This window comes from Bos javanicus, chromosome 19 (assembly GCF_032452875.1).
Source record: "Bos javanicus breed banteng chromosome 19, ARS-OSU_banteng_1.0, whole genome shotgun sequence".
In the NCBI taxonomy this organism is placed as follows: domain Eukaryota; kingdom Metazoa; phylum Chordata; class Mammalia; order Artiodactyla; family Bovidae; genus Bos; species Bos javanicus.
Window position 1 is genome coordinate 20,001,346 of NC_083886.1, and position 21,647 is coordinate 20,022,992.

The 21,647-nt window shown below is 35.5% G+C and overlaps 2 protein-coding genes across 10 annotated transcripts in view; one reads left to right on the plus strand and one right to left on the minus strand.

The window, feature by feature from the left end:
- Positions 1-21,647, minus strand: part of NF1 (neurofibromin 1) — a 323,089-nt gene that overhangs the window by 49,339 nt on the left and 252,103 nt on the right. The gene's annotated exons all lie outside the window — the stretch shown is intronic.
- EVI2A (ecotropic viral integration site 2A) lies at positions 1,609-18,528 on the plus strand. The gene is made up of 3 exons (XM_061390472.1): positions 1,609-1,822; positions 4,380-9,124; positions 15,863-18,528. The coding sequence occupies exon 2, from the start codon at positions 4,401-4,403 to the stop codon at positions 5,094-5,096; it is 696 nt and encodes a 231-aa protein (XP_061246456.1). The 5' UTR covers positions 1,609-1,822; positions 4,380-4,400; the 3' UTR covers positions 5,097-9,124; positions 15,863-18,528.

The following is a 21,647-nucleotide window of genomic DNA, read 5'->3' on the forward strand; positions in this document are numbered from 1 at the left end:
ATACAGTACCAGAATTTCAAAACAAATCAACCTTATATTAACTTTGGCCCAACGTTCTGTACTTGATGATTCTGGTGGTACTACAAAGTAAGCTAAAACAAATATCCTTTCCTAAGAGTTTTAAATCTTATTGGGAGAAAATAAGATAAAAATATGATAAGTTAAGTCATCTTAAAATTTTAAAAAGTATTTCAAGAACAAAGAAAAGATATGAGGTAGTATGTAATCACTTGTCAAAGAAACTGCACAGAAAAATACTTTTGTAAAGTTCAAAAGAGGGAAAAATCAACACAAACTGGGTAATCAGTGAAAGCTACATAGAAGATGCTGAAGTGGGCAGGAGAAATTTCACACTCAACAAGAGCAGGGAATGGCAGGCCTCATGGAGAGAGGGAAGGAGGGGGAAAAATAGGCAACTAGATGTGCTGAGGCAAGAATCAGCTAGCTGAGCTAGAATGGAGGATTCATGTAGAGAAATTTGAAGAGAGAAAGCTGGAAAAATACAGAATAGCCAAATTGTGAAGGGACCAAAACTGCTCAGGGGCAAAACTAAGGGGCTCAGATTTCCTCTTAAGACTTTGGTATTTCTTGGAGGATGTTCTGTGGCACACCAGCGGCAGTGGTGTGCCTCATTAAAACGCAGTTTCCTGTCCTAGCCCAGAACTACTATATATGAATCTATGCAGTGGGGCCTGGAGATTTTCATTGTTTTTAAACAACCTTTCATCTGATGTTTATGTGCACAAACATTTCTGAATTGCAGCTGCAGGTGTTAGGGAGTTATTTGACCACATTTCTTTAAAAAGAAAAAGGTGATATGATCACAGGAAGTGATACATATATAAGAAGGAGTTGGGGCTAGTGAAAAAGATATTATAGTAGTCTAGGTATGGTTTAATAAGCATCTAAAATATACACAAGGCTAACAGTTAGAGAAGAAACTGATCCAAAAATATGAAGAAAGGATCAACATGATTCAACATCTTTATCAAGGCTGAAACAAAGGATTTGAATTAAAAGGACTTGCTGTGTACCAAGGCTCTGCCATAACAAAGAATGTTACCACCCTGAATAAAAACAGAGATCACAAGGGGCAGTCACTTTGGGGGAAAATTGAAATCCATTTTAGATACATTGAGTATGAGGTCCTGACAGGACATTAGAGGGGAGTGTGTGTGTATATATACACTACAGTTAGATTATAAGAGATTTTTTTTTTTTTGTCTCTTATAACCTAAGTTTACTAGATAGTCTCTCCAAACCACTGTTGCACTTCCATACTTTGAAATGCTGGTTATAAACATTACTGTTTCTATTATCTGACCAATATCCTGGGTCTCCAAACTCATGTTATCAAATCAGTCTGTGGTATACAAGTACAATTTTTAGAGAAGATTTTAATGCTCAATCTCAGGGGAAATGTTATTTTCTGTTTTTCTGAAAGATACTAACATAGCATTCGAAAGCATATAGCAGACATACATAATTAGCATAGGGTCAAAAGGCATTAAACACAAAACCCTCCCTACCCTGGAGGCGGGGATTTGTCCTACAAAGCCTCCTGTCATGCTGTGGCCAAATAGACAAGTTGGAGATTTTTTTTTCCCCTGTGACATGTGCTTTAGCTGCAGTGGAAAGGAAATGTGTCATCTGTGGTTAGTGGAAAGCTAGCTGTACATATCCTTTTTTTTAAACTGCAGAGTTAGGTTCAGATTCTTCAAGTCTATTCTGCTTTAAATTATTTGGAAGTTGTGCTTCAAGAAAAGAAAAGAAGTGGCTTATTAAAATCAGGTTATAAGATTTTGACCAAGCATTTTGTAAGGTAGGTCATATATATGGCTTTTCTTATGCCTTTTCATTTATAACTTCTTACAGATTAGTGTTTGAGGAAATACTTTCGAATCGTACTAACAAAGTAGAATTAGTAATGGAACACGTATGCTGTTTTCTTCTCTGTTCTATTAAGTAAAATTTAAGTAAGAAATGGCAAGAGTTACCATCAACACAGAGCTTTAAATTAAGATTAAGTAGGATTTGATTTTAGTCTCTTGAGTGAATTGTAAAGTTTTACCTGTTATTAAAATAAGTTTAAAAAACAAATTTCTCATTACTAATGCTTAGGCATTATAAATTTTATTGAAAACTACCAGAGATAAAGGAAAATTTTCATAATATAACCTGGCCTCCACTGCATAAATTAGAGATGTAGAGACAGCTCTCTATTCTTAGGCATTTGTAAGGATTTCAAAGTCTCATTTTGTTAACGGTTTGTTTATTTGGGGATGACAGTACATCTGGCTGAAGACAATCAACAGCGGGCCTATTATTTATCCTGTGGTGAGCACTGCTAAAATGTGTACAAATACTATGATACATATTACACTAATGAACTAATGTGACAAGAATAACTTGCTTTAAATCATTTTTAGCATCTCATGCAGAAGTCCAGTCTAGTATAAAAGGCTGGAAATTATTTGCTAATCCAATTTAAAGTCTTTCTCTTTGTGGAAGAATCACAAATACTTCCATAAATCCAAAGATTTATGTCATTCAACTTAAAAATTGAATTCAAACACTATTATAGACAAGTCAGTGCACAATATCTTTAACTGTCTATAAAAATTATAATCTGAAAAGTAATCTTACTTCTAGAACACATAAGAAAGGGTTTTTTTTTTTCCCCTCCATATTATCAATAGGAAATATGACTTCAGAGGTTAGTTTCTAGTTACTATTGTTTATTATATGCTACTTTCATTTGTATAACAATATGTCACATTTGTTATTCTCAAATCAACTATACTTCAGTTAAAAAAAAAAAAAAAGCATGAGTAGCAACAGTATCTGTGTCATCTGGGAATTGGTTAAAACTCTCCAGTCCCTCCTAGACCTATGGAATAAATCTGCATTAAAAACAAACTCACATCCATGTTCTTTAAAGTTTGAGAAGAACTTATATATAATAGGCAAACAGGCACTTTTATTTGGTATATCTCAGGAGACGGAAATGGCAACCCACTCCAGTAATCCTGCCTGGAAAATTCCACGGACAGAGGAGCCTGGTGGTCTACAGTCCATGGTGTCGCAGAGTTGCACATGACTGACTGACTAAACAACAGAAGAATAACCTAGTTTTTGCTTCCACTTCCCTATTCATATAAATGCAAACAATAAAACACTCTTACAAATGTGGCCCAGACAAAGTGGAATACTATTTTAAAAGAGATAGCTCAATAATGGTAATGAATCTTTCCTTGGCTTACCAGTACCTAGAACAGATATGCCAGTTGCATTTAAATCTTCAGTCTTATGATGGATAATAAAAATTAGGAACAGAGTTTTCCCCTTTGTGGACTGGCTTCCAGCGAGCTCAGACCCAAAATCGACATTCCACTTTTTCATTTATAGGTTGAGACTCTTATGATCCACACTGACTTCCCACTTGAGCCTGAATCCCATGATCCTGATGTTGTATTTCTATTATATTGTATACCTTATTTTTAAAGATTATGTCAAAATATTCACAGAAAAATTCTAAGCACAAATAATAATGAGAAAGGTCAATATCTTTTGTTGAACTTTTGAGATTATTCAAAAGAAACCTGCCTCTTTTCCTCTGTAATGCCAGAGGTTTGGGATGAGAAAAGTGGCATGTCTTTGCTTTCAGAAAGCCACAGTAACTCAGGGGCCATAGAGGTGAAGGGAGACCCATCATCATACAAGAGCTTTCATGAATACTGGGAATATATTCCTAAGCACTAGCTTTAGTCTAAACTTCAAGATAAATACCCAGGAAGAAAAAAGAACATCTTGAATTTCTACTTGAGGTCCGTTTTCTCTTGGTAGCTTCCACACTTCCCTTTTCCTGAGCCCCCCGCAAAATTATTTGCATTTTCTTCTCACACACGAAGCAAAATGTCACATTTCTCTCTTACTATACAGATGGGTGACTCATTTGTTAGAGGATGGGGAGTTTCTGCAAGGAGTTTCCTTAAATGGTAAGGAAAAAAAAAAGGAGGAATCAAAAAAGTAAAAGCAGAAGTATGTGACTCAAAGCTAAATTCTTCTAGCATGCTCAAGAGGGAGGAAACTCTTAAACCAGGGTATTCAGTTTAACAATGATTAGTAGTTATCTGCAATGCTACCTTTTAGCATTTAAAAAATAAGAGAAATTAAATTGTTTCTTTATATGTAGCCTAGTAGAAAAAAGATCAGTTCAGAAGGAATTCAAACAGGAAAGCAAATGTCAGGCATGAGTGTAATTATAGCTAATTGTAGCTAAAACTTATCAACTGTCTATCCATCTTTTAATGACAATTACCAAAACTAGGAACCATTATTCTTTCACAAGTTAACAAATTATATTTCTATCCCTACAGATTACCAGTACACTCACAGACATGGGACACATGCGACATTACCTGCATCTTGCCTTTCTGATGACAACAGCTTTTTCTTTGTCTCCTGGAACAAAAGCAAACTATACCCATCTGTGGGATAACAATTCTACTGTCTTGGATCCAGATATTCACAACAAGACGGACAGAAGCAAAAATGAAAACTTTAACGCAAACCCTAAAACTCCTGAAGCAGATAAAAAAGATAATTCTACAAACATGCCTGAAACAGAAACATCATCTCACATCACGTTTTTAACTCCTAAATCTGAACTGGAGCTTTATGTATCTTCTGTTGTCAGGCACAGTCCACCAACAGTACAGAACATTGAAAACACAAGCAAAAGTCACAGTGAAATTTTCAAAAAGGGTGTCTGTGAGGAGGACAACAAAATGGCCATGCTAGTCTGCTTAATCATAATTGCCGTGCTCTTTCTTATCTGTACCATTCTATTTCTATCAACTGTGGTTCTGGCAAACAAAGTCTCATCTCTCAGACGATCAAAACAAGCAGGCAAGCGTCAGCCTAGGAGCAATGGTGATTTTCTGGCAAGCAGTGGTCTCTGGCCTGCTGAATCAGACACTTGGAAAAGAGCAAAACAGCTCACAGTGCCCAACCTAATGATGCAATCTACTGGAGTGCTCACAGCTACGAGGGAAAGAAAAGATGAAGAAGGAACTGAAAAACTCACTAACTAATAGATGCTTTAGTGAAGAAAAATGCAAAGTAGCAATGAGAAAGTTTCTGGGGTAAAAATGAACTCAGTTTGACATTTAATGCCAAGGTGTTGGACTGAAGGTCTAAAATTTGCCATGGCTGGCCTTGCTTAGAATCAAGCAAGTGAGAAAGGAAGAAGTATGTTTGCTTACTTAATGATTTTAACTGTGTCTAACACTGTTTTAGAAAGCAAATAATAAAACGACCAAGCATTCAAGGGAGGTTCTAAAGACAAGTTGAAGGAACTGACTAACAGAGTTAGAAAGAGATAATTTATGAATTTTTCTTGTTCAGCAATAGTAGTTACATGATCTTTGTCCAAATGTAAGTAAACTTGGAAGAGTTTCAGCGTGTCATTTGAGGCTATTACGTGCTTTAACATCTAACAGAAGTCACATTCCTGATGCATAGAGTTGAACTGTATAGTTACATGGTACTTTCTTTGCTGAATGAGACAGAATCCATACCAGTTCATCTATAAACACGGCTAATGTTATGCCAGATGCTTTCATCTTTACATGTGGTGTACATAAGAAAGTCGTTTTCTACTATATTTAATTAAAACTTTAAATTTTGTATAATAAATTAAGATGACAGAATAAAAGTGACTATGTATATTTGCATTCCCTTTATTATTTTAGAGAATACACAGCAAAGATCAATAAGAAACAGAGTACAACTGAAATAGATAAATGTAAAACATATCTTACTGTTTAACTGTAATGGAACTCTATAAATATTGCTTATGGGATTTTTTTTATAGCAAATATTCAAAGGCTGATTAGTTTTTGGACTTTGAGACTGCCAAATGACCTAATAAACCAATTTTATTTTTTTACTACCCAATATGACACGAGCAAAGGAAAGATGTGTATATGTGTGTGTGTTTGTTCTACTTTGGAAAACAGGATACTCAGGTAATTGTTGAAAGTTTAAAGAAACTGGGTTCAAGTACAATAGTGGCTTACATTTAAGCCAAGACATTCATCTTCAATTTAATATATTGCAAAAGCTGCTCTGAGAGACTTTCCAACTGTCCACCAAAACTGACACAGAGCATACTTAATTAAAGACCAGGCCAGTCTTAAAAATCTCATCCCTTGTCGAGCATTTATTTTGGGAAATATGTTAGACATTTAAGGAAATATTTATATGTATGTATGTTTTTATTTTTCTTTTTTACAATTCAATTCACTTTGACAAAAGTTTATACATGTCAACACCTTTTAACCAACAAATAGAACATTTTCTCAGAAAGTGCCTTTAGGCCTCCTTCCAATCTCTACTATCTCCACCCCCTAACAACAGCCATTGTTTTCTTTGTAAAATAATTTGAAGTATAACTGCTTTACAATGTTGTGTTTGTTTCTGCAGTACAACAAAATGAGTCAGCTATATGTATACATATACAACCCCTCCCTCTTGAACCTCCCACTCACACCCTCAATTCCACCCCTCTCGGTCATCACAGAGCACCTAGCTGAGGAAACATTTTACATATTTATATATATTTTTTCCAAGTATTACTGCAATTCTTTCTAGGTTAGTAATTTGCATCCTGACTGAGATTCGGAATCACCTGAAGAATTTAACTCACCCATGCGTAAGTTACACCCTTCCTCCTGATTTAAATGGAGTGAGCTCCAGATAGAGGCATTGATAATTTTTGCATAATTCCCTAGATCATGCTCTTGGTCATCAGATTAAATTTGTAAAATTTCCATTGCTCAAAAGATCTAGGTAGGTTACATTTCTTTTTTTTTTTAAGGTTACATCTTAAAATGAGAGAGGGAAAAAGAGCATCAATTTTATTATCGATTTGTTACCAATTTATAAAAAATCCATTTCCCAAATAACAAATCATAGCCCTATTATTCCAGAAAAAGGTAAACATCAACAAAGGAAAAAGGAAAGCAAGAGAAAGCTCATGCCCATTGTGGTTGTAACATTAAGTTATCTTTTGGAGAAGGCAATAAGTGCACCCCACTCCAGTACTCTTGCCTGGAAAATCTCACGGATGGAGGAGCCTGGTGGGCTACAGTCCATGGGGGTCACTAAGAGTCGGACACAACTGAGCGACTTCACTTTCACTTTTCACTTTCATGCATTGGAAAAGAAAATGGCAACCCACTCCAGTGTTCTTGCCTGGAGAATCCCAGGGATGGGGGAGACTGGTGGGCTGCCGTCTGTGGGGTCGCACAGAGTCAGACACGACTGAAGTGACTTAGCAGCAGCAGCAGCAGGTTATCTTTTGAAGGGTAAAAAGGTTTGATTTCAGATTTGAAATGAACCTGGGCAGAGCTCCCATTTTGTGTATATCAAAAATCTGAGACTGTACATGAAAACAGTGATAACACAAAGCAGTCCTTGAATCAAGAAACTGAAAACAAATGACTGTCTTCTTAAAAATAAGAAATTAACTAGGCAACTACTTTCCTATGCAACACATATGTTGAACATCTTCACACAAAACAGAAAGCTCCTATTGCAGAAATATTTAAAATTTATCCCTCACTATCTTGGCTATTTAACACACGTCCTCAGACTGACAACATCCAATGGTAGCTCATGAAAGTGGTTCCTTTCCAAACTTAACCACTGTTTAAAGATGACAGGGTAAGATATGTTTTGAGTTCTAAAGTTACTTTTGAACAAGGCTACTTTTCTACCATTGGGTGCTATGGTCCACATGCTTATTAATTTAGGGATTTAAAAATAGTGAAACAAAAATTTATAGCACATTTAAAAATTACGTGGCATACTTTATATTATATTGGGTTGACCAAAAAGTTCATTTGGGTTTTTCCATAACATCTTATAGAAAAACCCAAACTTTTTGGCCAATTCAATATATATAGCAAATTATATTCCATAAAATAAGTTTATAGCATTTTTTTTTTTAAATCTTCTTTTTCTACCAAGTTATAAGTGCCCTGAAATTAAGAACTAGGTCTTAATTATCTGTGTTCCTCAGCAGTGACCAGGGGAAAACAGTGCGTGGTTTAATGCTTACAACATCTACTATAATAGGTGTGATGCTAGGCACTTTACATTTATTTAATCCCATAATACATTTATAAATTAAGAATTATGATCTCCACTTTTCAGATGAGAGAGTCTAGAAGGTGACATGCTGAAAGAAATGTGTTTTTATACTGACTCATACTCTTCTCAACATACTTATTAGTTAACTTATTTAGAAAATGATTCCCAATTTATTTTTACTTTGCACTGACAATTACCTACTTTGTGGGTAATTAAAGAGTTGTGGACTTGAACTTAAAAATCATTTAGGAAACTATTTGGAAAAAATTAATCATACTTTTACCTGGGTTTAGCCTAAATTATGTAAGAGGAAATAACATTTCTGGCTACCGACTGTGTGTAAGGCATTTATATATTTTATCTTATTGAATCCTCTCAAAACCTAGTAACAGAAGTATTCCTCCAGAGGAGGAAACGGTGATTCAGAAGTACAACGACTTGCCTACGGTCACACAAGTAAACAGGACACATCATTCATTTGTTATGAAAAGAAATCTCACTATGGGTAGTAACCTGACTGGCAGTTTTTCCTTATATAACTTTCTCTCCAAGGTTCTATTTTAAGTATTTAAACTATATAATCACATTACTGTGTGCTGCAGTCCATGGGGTCTCAGAGAGTCAGACACGACTGAGCAACCGAACTGACTGAATCACATTCCTAGAGAGTCTCAAATGTTTACTTACAAATGTTAATTAAAAGCACTCAAATCATGTAGCTCCAAATTGTGTTTCAAATTAAGCTCTGTTAAAGTAGTACTTTCTTAGTCATTTTGTGGCTTATTGCACTTCCGGAACCAACTATTGATAAACTTCCTCTTTCTCTACAGAACCTATTTCAATGTGCTAGAGGATCATTTTTAATCTGAACGTTCGGAACCACTTTTTGCTTTCTTAGCCAAAGCACCAAAATGTCCAGTTAGAACAAGAATTTAGCCTTCTGCAAAAGAAGTTAACAGCCAAGGTAAGACAATTTCACACAGGCAATCTGGTTTGATCTTTGTTTTATATAAAATTTACTTTTGTCTGACTCCTCGTGACCCCATGGACTGTAGCCAGTCAGGCTCCTCTGTCCATAGGATTTTCCAGGCAAGAATACTGGAGTGGGCTGCCATTTCCTGCTCCAATTTTTAAAACTAAAATGTTATTGTTTTAAACTTAAAGTCTGATTGTCTAAAGGTATCTATATAACAGGTATTGTGGTTTTGTTGCATGGAATTTTAAAAATTCAGTGTTGAGCTTGCCTTCAGAAAAATTTTCACCTAGGTTTATGTAATATAAACCCTTTAAAGTTTATTCAATCATTATGTTTGTTGACCTCAGTTCTGTAATTAAAAGAAATAAAACTACACCCATGGCAGATAAAGCTAAGGGTTGGAAATAAAACTAGAATTCATGAGTGATGGCTAAATCTACAACCCCAAAATACCAACTGTTAAAAAATTTTATTTTCTTTATATGAAAATTTCCTATATATAACATAATCCATAGGTTTAAATTATTTTTATTTTTTAATCCCCTTCAGTTTTCATAGAAAGAATGGTCACCTTCATTTAAAAATAAACAAAGGTGATTAGATGAGACACTCAATGATTATTATTAAATATGCTTTTTTACACAAATAGAATTTTAGTAATGATGATGACATGAAAATATTATCACTAATATTTAAAGCTAAGAAAAAAACTGCTATGGTAAAATGTGTGGGCATATACTCATCACTACATATTTATGTCACACATTATCTGAGTCTTTAGTAAGCAGTATAAAATAGATATGGAAAATAAAACTCATAGAATAGAGAGTTGCTAACCATGGAGAAAAGATGTTTTCTTTGAGTAACTTGGACAATTGCAAAGCGAATATCCTCCAAAATAAAAACTGCCAAGAGTTTATTTACATTGACTTGTAATATCATAGAATGGTAAATTCATAGTGGGTAATATCCTACTTCAACATTTCATAAAGTACTTATGACTTTCTTTTATAGAAGTCCACTTTAGATTTCTTCTAAGTAACTATTACAGAAATTAATACAGAAAGATTTTTATCATTTTTTTGGACAATGCTTATCTATATATTTTTAAAGAATCTGTTCCAAATATAGGGTTTAATAGTGCCTGTGTTTTCCAACTAATCCCTATATACTTCCACTCAGAGGGAAATTATGAATTCTGAATTTTTTAAATGAAAATTTGATGCCTGTCAATGTCCAATCTTTAAAAGTCATCCCAATTATGCCAGTTTACAGGCTATCTAATCACAACTCCCATAATTGTTTTCCTAGTCACAGGACTAAAATGGTTTTCTGGTAGTTCTTGTCCAACCTTTTAAAAAGCTAACTCCAAAAGTTACTTACATTATCTATTCCCAGAGAGTTCACATCTCTTTTCCTCTTCAAGCACTCCTGTTTCAGAATTTTACTATGAATGTAATGGAAGGAAAGAGATCTTATACATGACTGACTGATTTCTGTATCAGTGCCACTACTTAAGAGCTGTGACACTTCGGCAAATTATCCAACTTCTCTGTGTCTCAGTTTTATCTGTACAGTGACGATAACATCACCTTCCTCATTAAAACAGGACGGTGCCAAACATCTGGCATGTACTTAGTAAATGGTAGCTATTTTTGATAAAAGATAGTCATCAAGTAATTCCTATCATAGTTCAAAGTTAATTTCCCCTTGCTGCTTTTCATCAAGATACAGAATCGCTGTCTTCTTCCTTTTCTGGTTTCATAACTTTACTAGCAGGAGATACAATACCACTAAATTTTAATCTATTATATCTGTATTATAACAAAGTAACTGAAACTCAGATGTTATTTTTTTGATACCGCTACCTATATTTGCCTTATCTAGGATATGCCCGCCAAATCTCCTTGATTCTTCTTTAAAAGACAGTAACATCTCTCTTATCATATCCAACTTAGCATCAGTTTTACATGCTAAACTGTTTATGTACTTATGCATTAAGGGGACTCCAACTTTAATTGCGTCTCAAATGCTTAATTAAAACAGCTGATGTTTTTCTTCTTTCTGAAATTTTTTCAATATTCAGGAAAAACAAAGAACCAAAATCTGAGTTAAACCTCAAGAGTCCCAACCTAAAATAATGAGCAAAATACTGCCATATAAAGGTAGACAAATTTAGGGTTTGCCTAAGCAGCAGACTAGGGAAATTCTAGAAAAAATGCTATATAGATTGTTCATAGGTTATTTAGAGTAATTAACAAGTAGCTTCTAAGTGCCAAAAAACAGTGGGGGGCGGGGGGAGTAGGAAATCTTAAGGATGCTTAGATAGGAGTCCTGAAATGAAAGGTAAGTGAGTTTGAGAAGATGGGTGATCTCAGGCCTGTCCTCCATTTTGAGAACACTGTTCCTCTGCTGATTCCTGAATCCGCAAAGACAGAAAGCAGCATTCTGTAGTTCCTTCTTTCATCTACTCTGGTCTTCTCCCCCAATTTCTAATTTTGTTCGCTTTAACCTTCTACCCTAACTTCTTGCTAAATACATAATCACTATTTGTTCTTCAGCCTTTTATTAACTTTTCTTTCTTTCAATACCTTCTCTAATCAATTTACCTCCCCATTCCATGTATTTGCTGTTTATCCTTTGTTTGGCTTTATTTTTATCTTTTGTGTTATTTTTTATTTCTTTGCATTCCTTTTTCATTTCATTGTAGCCAACATTTTCTCCTCCTTTTTACTCCCTTGCCCCCTCTATGGTTCTTTCTCTCTACCTTCTTCTCCTGAAGAAATAATGTTGGTATTTCAGGTACACATGGCCTACGTATATACACATATACATACATACATACATACACATATATATCACATATGTTAAGTAACTTTCTGCACTGGTAATAACACTGCCCTCACTGTCACTGAACTAGAAAAAAAAGTCTGTTTCTTCACTATACCTCTCCCCTTCATTTACTCTTCTTTGAAATCTTATTCCTTTTCTCTGGACTATTCTGAATTGCTGTAGCGGAATTCTAAGACAGATTTGAGCATTCCAATGTAGCAGACCCTAGGAGGGTATAGCTAACTGGAGAAAGGGGTAGGATAGGTAAAAAAAAAGAATTTGGTTTAATACTGCTGTAACCCTTAAATGACAAGTGGAAAATCTCACACACTTTAAGGTCCTATGACATTCCTATTAACAAAAGAGGTTACACCCTATCAAAATTGACCATACAAACTCAACTGGGCTTATAATTATGTTCCTATCTGGGTTCTTTCCTTCTCTAATGCTTTTTTTAGCTAACTGAAAAAAGGAACTGTGAAGGGTTTTTAAAAATTTTAAGAAAAGTCACAAGACACATTCTTGGCTGAAGATAATTCATGGCCTATGTATTCTGTTGCTCTGGATGGCATTTTTTAGAAAACTAAAGTGAATCTCTAAAGAATAACACTTTCTAATAAGGCCTTCTTTGGGGAAAGGGGTAATCTGTAAGAACAGTAGGTAGGAACTTCATGGATGATAACCATGTAGAGATGATTTAAATTTCCATATTTATGCCAAAAGTTTCAAAATTTTCCCTATTAAACCCTTTACGAAATGAATAGAAGGCATAATTTAGTAACTCAGATTTTACCTCTCTGCTTACATTCTAACCATCTGAATGAGATAGTCAGATAACATCACTGACTCAATGAACATTTTGAGTAAACTCTGGAAGATAGAGGAGGACAGAGAAGTCTTGCGTGCTACACAGTCCACGGGATTGCAAAGAGTCGGACATGACTTAGCAACTGAACGACAACCAGTTACATTCCGGAAGAAGTATTAATAAACAGCAAAAAACTGAAATGGAAAAGAAACCAAGAAGCCCAATTATAGGTTAACTGTTTACTGAGCTGCTAACACATACAGCATTCCGCTGTAAAGAAATCAACATATAAAAACAGACAATTTGGAGTAGCAGAAACAACATATGCTTTAAAATCAGATGGGTCTGTGGGTATAAATTCCCTGTCACTAATACTGACATTACATTTGGCAAATTGCTTAACACATTTAAATTTGTCTCTTTATCTGTAAATCAAAGATTCCTCCATCTTTCTCACAAAATTATGTAAAAGTTAAACGAAATGAAGTATGTAAAACACCTGAGATGGTATAGCACTTAGGATGTTCTAGATAAGGATTTTTCTTTGTTACTTTTGGCCTTCTTCAAAGTTCTTTAAAATCTTATTTGAGGTGATGGAGATAACAAAAAGAAAATGTGAAAAGTTAAGAAATAAAAAATAAACACAATTATTTGAGAGAAAAGAAGTGTGAGTCAGGTACGTATATAAAGAATTATCCAAGGAACCATAAAGAGAACAAGAACGAGGGGGAACTCAGGGAATGGCTGAGCTCTCTGGGCTGTGCTCAGTCACAGAGAATTTGGTCTAAGAAGGGAATTTAAGCTGAGGTCTGACAGATGATGATAGATTCACAGTTAGGCAACCAGAACAGGGAAGAGAGTGGTTTAGGAAAAAGAACACACTCTCAGAGGGTGAAGAATAGCATAATTAAAAGTGTCTGCTAAAGGGAGAAAAGTGTGTGTTTAGGAAGTATGTAAGATGAGGAAGAGGCTAAATGAGAAGTTGCAGTCATGAGATATGAGTCTGGACTGGTAAACTCAGGCCACAAACAGAAAACTCAGTTTAGATTTTAACTTTGATACCAATGGGGAACCCTCAAGCAAGGGAGATGGTGAAGGACAGGGAAGCCTGGAGTGCTGCAGGCCATGGGGTCACAGAGAGTCAGACATGACTGAGCAACTGAGCAACAATAAGCAAGGGAGCAAAGACGTGATAAAGCTTGGTTGTCGGAAGATTAATTCATCAGCAGTGTGCAGGGGAACTTAAAGGAGAAATATTTTAAAATTAAAGCTTTAAGTATTACAGAGAAATAAAAAGCAGGAGACTACATAGGAAAAAAAATCACATTCCTTCTCCTCTACTAAAATAGGGTAATTTATCATCACTATATACAAAGTGGTAGAGGAATAAGCAATGAAAACCACTCAAATATGCTAAAAAAAAGTCTATTTCTTTGCAAACTTGAGGGAGTTCCTCATCTGTTATTGTACCTTGCCATCAGGCTTGTACAGACCATCAAACCTCTCTCAGATTGGCTTAAAAAAATCACAGAGAAACTATAGTTTCAAATCATATTGACCAGGATTTAAAACCCAGAGATTTTCCTTTCCTTAATATTAAGAAATAACCAAATAGTTACCATTGTGTTTAAAGATGTATGAAACAAGTATTACATACAGAGCTGAAAACTAGCCTTACTTTAGAGACAAGACATTTGAGACCAGGAGATATTAATTGAGTAGTTATGGTTAGATAGATCTTTAGGCCACAGAAACAGAAATGAAACTTGAAAAAACTCTTCAAGTTTTAGCATCTGCCACATCCCACAGGTAACCCTACCCCACAAACTTAAACACATGCCTCATTTTCCTATGCCTGCATGTTGTTCCCCTGGCTGGAATATTTTATTTACTTAGTTCTTATAGACAAGATTCAGTTCAAGTTTTACTTCTCTGAGAAACCTTCCCTGAAGCTCTCCCAGGCTAGCTTAGTTCCTCTGTGCATCTCCTGCATACCTTTCTGAGAAAACTTATCAAATTAGATTTATTTATTGTTTCTACTACTAGAAAAAAATTTTTTTTAAATTTTGGTATCTCCTAAACCAGAACAGAGCCTGATAAAAACATGGTGCTAATCAATGAATGAATGAAGTAGCAGCAAGACTACTTCCCTCAACCAGACTCGAAGAGCATTTTAGGACTTTCAAGTATGAGTTGAATTGAATCCTTTAGAAATGTGAGATTCTAATATAAAGACACTGTCCTGGACACTGATACAGCTGCAAAGGTTACTTAATAGGTTGTGGGCATGAGAAACTCACAAGGGTAATACCATCAGCAAAACCAGAAATCAGGAGAAGGGTCACTTTTAAGATGAAGATGAATTCTGACTTAAATACGCTGAATTTGCTGATAGTGAAATATGTACATGGCAATGCCCACCAAGAAGTCATATAAATGGAACAAGAATTAAGGAAATTTAGGCTAGATACACAGGTTTGGGAGCTAGAGGTTAAAGGTGAGAGGTGAAACCTGATAGATTCAGGATTAAGAAAAGCAGTGAAGAGTGAAGACAGAAAACATATCAAGTACTGTATTTAGGATGCAAGAGAAAAACAGGAGCTAGTGAGATGAATATGAAAGGAAAATGACTCCAAAGAGCTACTCGAATAGCAGTGAAGGAATAATCAATGGTGTCAAATGTGATCAAGGGAGAAAAAAAGAAAAGAAACCACTGGATTAAGTAATAGATGGTTACTGGCGCCCATTGAGGCAGCAGGATCAATGTATTTCTAGCAGGAAACAGGGGAGAAAGCAGTGTGCACACGGCTCCAGCATATGGAGCCCGTGCATTTGAGATGCGTGACTCTGCAACAAAGGGCTGCAGTGCAATAAACCCACAGGGGCAACAGTGCCAAGTACAAACCTTCCCAAAGAATTACGCGAGATCACTGCCTTTGGGGTCCAAATGTCACGTGGTAAGTTACAGTATAGTTAAGAGCTCTTCATGTTAGCTGGGAGTGTATCAAGTCTAAATTAGCAATGATAAATACTAAATGATATGTAATTATCTTTCTTTCTTTTATTATACTACTACTGGCAAAAAGGAAACATTCTGAAATGGATCTCAAGTATTTCATCTTAATTTTGTTTTGCGGACATCTGAATGATACTTTTTTCTCAGAGACAGAAGCAACTACAACAGAGAGGCAACCACAATCTACTTTATTTAGACCATCAATGCCATATATCTCGGCGAATTCTCAGGGCACGACAGAGAATCCTTCAAGTCAACCAACACAATTCAACAACCTATCTTCTGGACAACCAATAACAACTGCCAAAATTGCTGCTGGACAACCAACACCACTTGCCCATGCTTCTTCTGGGAAACCAGCAGCACATACTTCTCCTGGACAACCACTTGTCTATAATGTCACCAGAAAAACAATACAAATAGCCAACACCTCCTCCCAAGGAACAGCACTGCCTGTGTTTACCTCTGCCATACAGCTATCACCATCTGCCTATTCTTCTACCAGACAATCACCACCATCAGTTTCTACTCCTACTCAACAACCATCATCTACCCACACCTCTTCCAGGAAATCAATATCCCCGACTGTTCATAATATATCCATACAACCAACACCAACTGTCAAAAGTTCACCTAGGAAGACACCAGGATTCAACTTCGAATTTAGCCGTACAACAAATATCCCAAAGGAAGCCAATTATGCTTATTCAATACCAGCCATATTAATTGGTGCAATTCTGACTACTATGTTGGTAGTTGTACTCATGATTGTATTATGGCAATGTTTGCGAAAACCAGTGTTAAATGATCAAAATTGGGCAGGTAGGTCTCCGTTTGCTGATGGCGAAACCCCTGACATATGTTTGGATAACATTAGAGAAAATGAAGCATTCCCAAAACGTTCATCAATTATTTCACTTATGGTCTGGAAACCAAGCAAAAGCGCACTTTTAGCAGATGACTTAGAAATTAAGTTGTTTGAATCAAAGGAAAACACTGAAGATTCTAACAATCCCAAAACAGAGAGAATAAAAGATCAGGCAAATGGTACATCAGAAGACAGCGGTGATGGGTCAACAATTGGCACAGCTGTTTCCTCTTCAGATGACACAGATCTGCCTCCACCACCTGCTTCCCTTCTTGATATCGAAGGACAGGAGGGGAACAAATCCGACAAACCCACGATGATAACTGAATCTCCTCGTCCAAACAATTCCACCAATCTCCCAGCATCTCTAGATTGTCTCAATCAAATCTCTGAACACCATAATTCTGAGTCCAAACAGTCATTTCCACCTCCCCCTGACTCATTTAACTTGACTGTGCCACCAGGAGATTTTATGAAAAACCAGGAAGATTGCAACAATGAGATCCAATGTCAGGAATTTCCTATTCCTCCTGACTTTGATCAAGATCTCAATGAATCTCTGCCACCCCCACCTGCAGAACTGTAATAAATATTACCACTTGCTTTAAAACTGATCTTCTATTTTTCTCAAAGGACTCCAATATTTTGTTTTTCTTCGTGTGATAAAATATATTAAATGGCAATTGGTAGCCAATTTTGATTTTTATTCAGGAACTACCTAAAATCTGCTCAAAGCCTATGTATATAAGTGGAACTTATTTATGCCAATAGGACTTAACTTTAATGTATGGTATATTTTACAAATGTGGATGGTATGTGTATCAATAACTTAACTATTTTGGAAACAAGGAACATACATATACTTATTATTACCCAATAGATATGTTTTTCCTGAAAAGCTGTGTATAAAGTTACTTTGGTTAAACTTTATTTTTCCATATCAAAATTTGAGGAGGAGTGTGTCTGAGAATTTAAATGCATACACCAAGTTTTAAACAAAACTTTAAGTTTTAAATTAATACCTCAGGTACTAAATAAATATTCCAAGGTTGTGGGGATGAGAGATTAAAACGCATGTGTCTGATAATAAATTTCCTTTTAGCTCTCATTGGAAACTGAAAGACAAACATATTAAAACATCATATTGGAGAGTTGAGCTGGGGACACTTACCCTGAAAAAAATACAAGCAGGCCCATAAAATGTAGACTTAAACATTTTCCTATTTTGTTGGGGGAGCACAAATTTTAAAACTAGCCTCTTTAAAGTGTTTCTTATTTTTTTTTTGGCCAGGCTACATAGCTTGCAGGATCTTAGTGCTCCCCAACCAGGGACTGAACCCAGGCCTCTGGCAGTGAAAGCATGGAGTCCTAACCACTGAACCACCAGGGAATTCCCAGTTGATTTTGTATATGCCTCAAGCACCCAAGCAAACTGAAATCTTATTAAAAAACAAACAAAACCAAACCTCTATGGCTTCATTCCAAAAAACTCTTGAACCACCTTTCTCACACAGAATTTCATCTTTTATTCACTACTTGACAAGTGGTAATGAGTTATCAGAGTAGGGGGTAGGCCCAATCTTTGTTAAAGTCAAGGTTATAGCTTCACTGGCTTACTCATGTGGAGATGCCAGCCCATGCCTACAAAAGTTCTTCTCTGCCGAAAAGCGCGAATTCTTCCTCCTTATCCTGACCTGAACTCCTGAGGGAAACACTCACTTAGAATGAAAGATGGTGGCTTTAGTGGTAACTTACCCTTTGTGAACTGTTCATAGTTCTGGAATTTTCCAGAATAATGCATTTACTAGTAGCACTGGTGTTCAAGAAACTAACAAAGCTTAATCTTAATAAAAACTAGCAGACTTTCAGACACTGAATGTTTCTTTACTAGTAAAACCTTTTTATTTGTAGAAACATTACACTGAGCTTATTTTTCTTGAATAAGTATGATATAAATTGTCAACGTTATGTTGGTTTTCCTCTGTCTTCCACACTAAAAAGTTTCTTTCATGTGTTTTTCAAACTTACCATTTTTAAGGTTAACTTATTCAGCAACAATTAGGAGTTTAAGAATTTCCAATTATTCTTTTGAATTTTAAGTATTCTAGTTCGGGTAAGTAAGGTATAAAGTTTTTATAGTTGGTAAAGAGTTTGACATGCCTTAAACCATCATAAACTTTCTTGTTTTATATGTAGGATTGTTACCTAATGAGCTCTTTCCACAATTCTGCTCTTCCTTTTGTTAATCACTTTCTTCCTGACCTCTTAAAGGAAGTGTATTGTGAAATACAGGGAAATACCAATCCTCATAGATAAATCAAGAGCTGATGACCTGGTCATAGGCTTGTCTGATTTCTTCAAATACCAAAGAGGAAGCTTTCCTTGTTCTGTTCTTCGTATAACAGAAGAACAGACTACTGTCAGCAGCTGCTTTTTGTTTTTTAAGAAATTCTCTGCCAGGGGGAAAGTAATTCCCATTTACTGCATGCAATTTTTCCCTACTGAGGTCAGTGGAAGCTGAGCAGCCAAACGGTGGCAATCCTTGCCTAATCAGCAGAAAGAAATGCAAGCTAATAAAAGAAACACAGGAGAAAAGAAAATGCTGGAACAAAGAAAAACATACAGAAAATATTAAAGAAGCAGGATCCAGAAGAGAAAGTTTATTTCATGACTATGGCAAAAGGATAAGCCACAGGGGAATAAAAAGTGGAACTACATACTACACACATCAGTAGTGCTCTTATCAGATCAGTATTAACGAGATTCAGGACAACTCTCAAGACCATGTAGTTCAACTCCTTTAATTTGTTAAGTGCTGAGAAAATGGGGTCAGAAAGAGTGGTACTGAAACCGGAGTTTGTTTCCTAACCCCTGGTTCAGAATTCTTTTCACTAACATAGGACCAAAAAGCATCTACTTCTGCACTGCAACACACGTGTATCACATGTGTGTTCCATTCGGTGTTGGTCGTGGGCAACACAATGAATTAGATGAGAATGACTTTAATTGCTATTATCAACTAGTTCTGAACAAAAAGTAGAAGTAGCAAAATATACGGTCACCTCTAAGTAAAACACTGTAATACTAGTACATGAATAAACAGGTCAGTGGAACAGAATGGAAAGTCCAGAAACAGACTTAAATCTCAAATCATTATTGGGACAACTGGACAGAGTTTGGAAAATGATGAAATTGGATCTATACTTCATATTACATTAGAGCAAACACCAAATAGATCCTAAATCTAAATATAAAACATGAAATTATACAAATAATAGAAGAAATATGAGTGAATTCCTTTATAATCTGAAAGTAGGACAAATCTTTCTACTTGAGACTTGAAATACAAAAGTACTACTTAAAAAAAAAAGAAATCCATTACATAAAACTTTCAGATGTAAAAATAAAACAAACACCATAAAAAAAAACCCTTTGTCAAAAGACAAAGGGCAAACTGGGGGAAAATGTGCAACTTAAATTAAGACAAAGGGCTAATAACCCTAAATTTTAAAAAACCTAAACCCAGATGTGGCGGGGGAGGGATACCCACAACACACTAGAAAAAGTATGCAAAACATATAAAAGACAGTTATAGAAGAAAAATTTAAAATGATCCTTGAAAACAAAGACAAAGATATGCAACTTTTCTCATAGTTAAGAAAAAAAAATACAGAAGTTCAGCAACAGAGTCTCTAGATCTCCAGAACCAGACACCCTGACACACTGCTGTTAAGACTGCAAAATGGTACCATCTACAGAGAGAAATCTGGTAATACCCAGAAATTTTCAAATGCACTTTTCCTTTCACTCAGCAATCCTACTTATAGAAATTTTTTTGTAAGACTTGTTGGACAAAATAAGATGCAAGGGTATTCACTGTGGCATTATTTGTAATAGCAAAAGTCTAGAAACAATCCAGATACCCATCTGGGCACTGGTTAAATAAACCATGGTACACTCCCAAATGCAGCACTATGAATCATGTAATGAATGTGAAAGACCTCTATACGCAGACATGGGGTGATCTTAGAGATATATTATTAAGAAAAAAAGAACAAGATATGTAGTAACCACTTATATAAGGAAGGGGTAAGAACATATGATACATACACACATATTTTTGTTGGGTTTTCAAAAAGAAATACTGTTAAGATACAATCAAAAGCTATCAATAATAAAAATAGTCACTGATAGGAAGAGGAAAGGAATAGGGTGGAGGGGAAAGAGGAGCAAAATTTTCCTGAAAGTACCTTGTTTTTGACTTACACAGTCCCTAAAAACTGCTAAGCAACTGAAACAGATGAACTTTATGTAAAGTTGGTGATATAAAAATATAGAGAAAACAATTATTTCTTTCAAGTTGCGTTAGGACACAGAATTGACTATACATCCTTAGTGAAATACACTCTAAAACAAAGAAGGCTGCAACAAATCTTAAACGTTATTCAGTAGTCTATAAACTAATTGTCTGTAGCAATACTTGATATTATTTTGAAACTACTGTAGGATGATATAAATAAGCAGCTATGTAATTCTGTTAGAAACTATTTATAGGAAATATGAGGATAGAGGAACAAATTAAATCTTCACAAGGAAGCAAACAGATAAATCCAGATGAGGGACATCCTAGGGAACAAGTGACCGAGTTTTGGCAACAAGCCAGTGGCATGGGGGGTAAAGGGTGGTGAGGTAAGAGAAAGGTCCTTTTTGAATTTTGACTTGATAATTTCTATCTTGTCAGTCCTTCCATACTTTTATAATACTTTATTCAGTACTCTTAGCTGTTTTCAGCAGTAAATTCAGTCTGTATTACTAAAAATAGAGAACATAATACTTTCACTCTCAAATAAGCACAATAAATGTTATCAACTTAAGTAACAAAGATAAACGGATTGGGTTGCCAAACTTGATTAATATGGGCGAGCTGTTCCTTGGCAGGTAATTTGTTATACTTTTCACAATATTGGGGTAATATATCCTAGAACAG

What these genes read in the sequence shown, in the direction of transcription:
- EVI2A (XM_061390472.1), top strand. Translation starts at nt 4,401, where the DNA reads ATGGGACACATGCGACATTACCTGCATCTTGCCTTTCTGATGACAACA.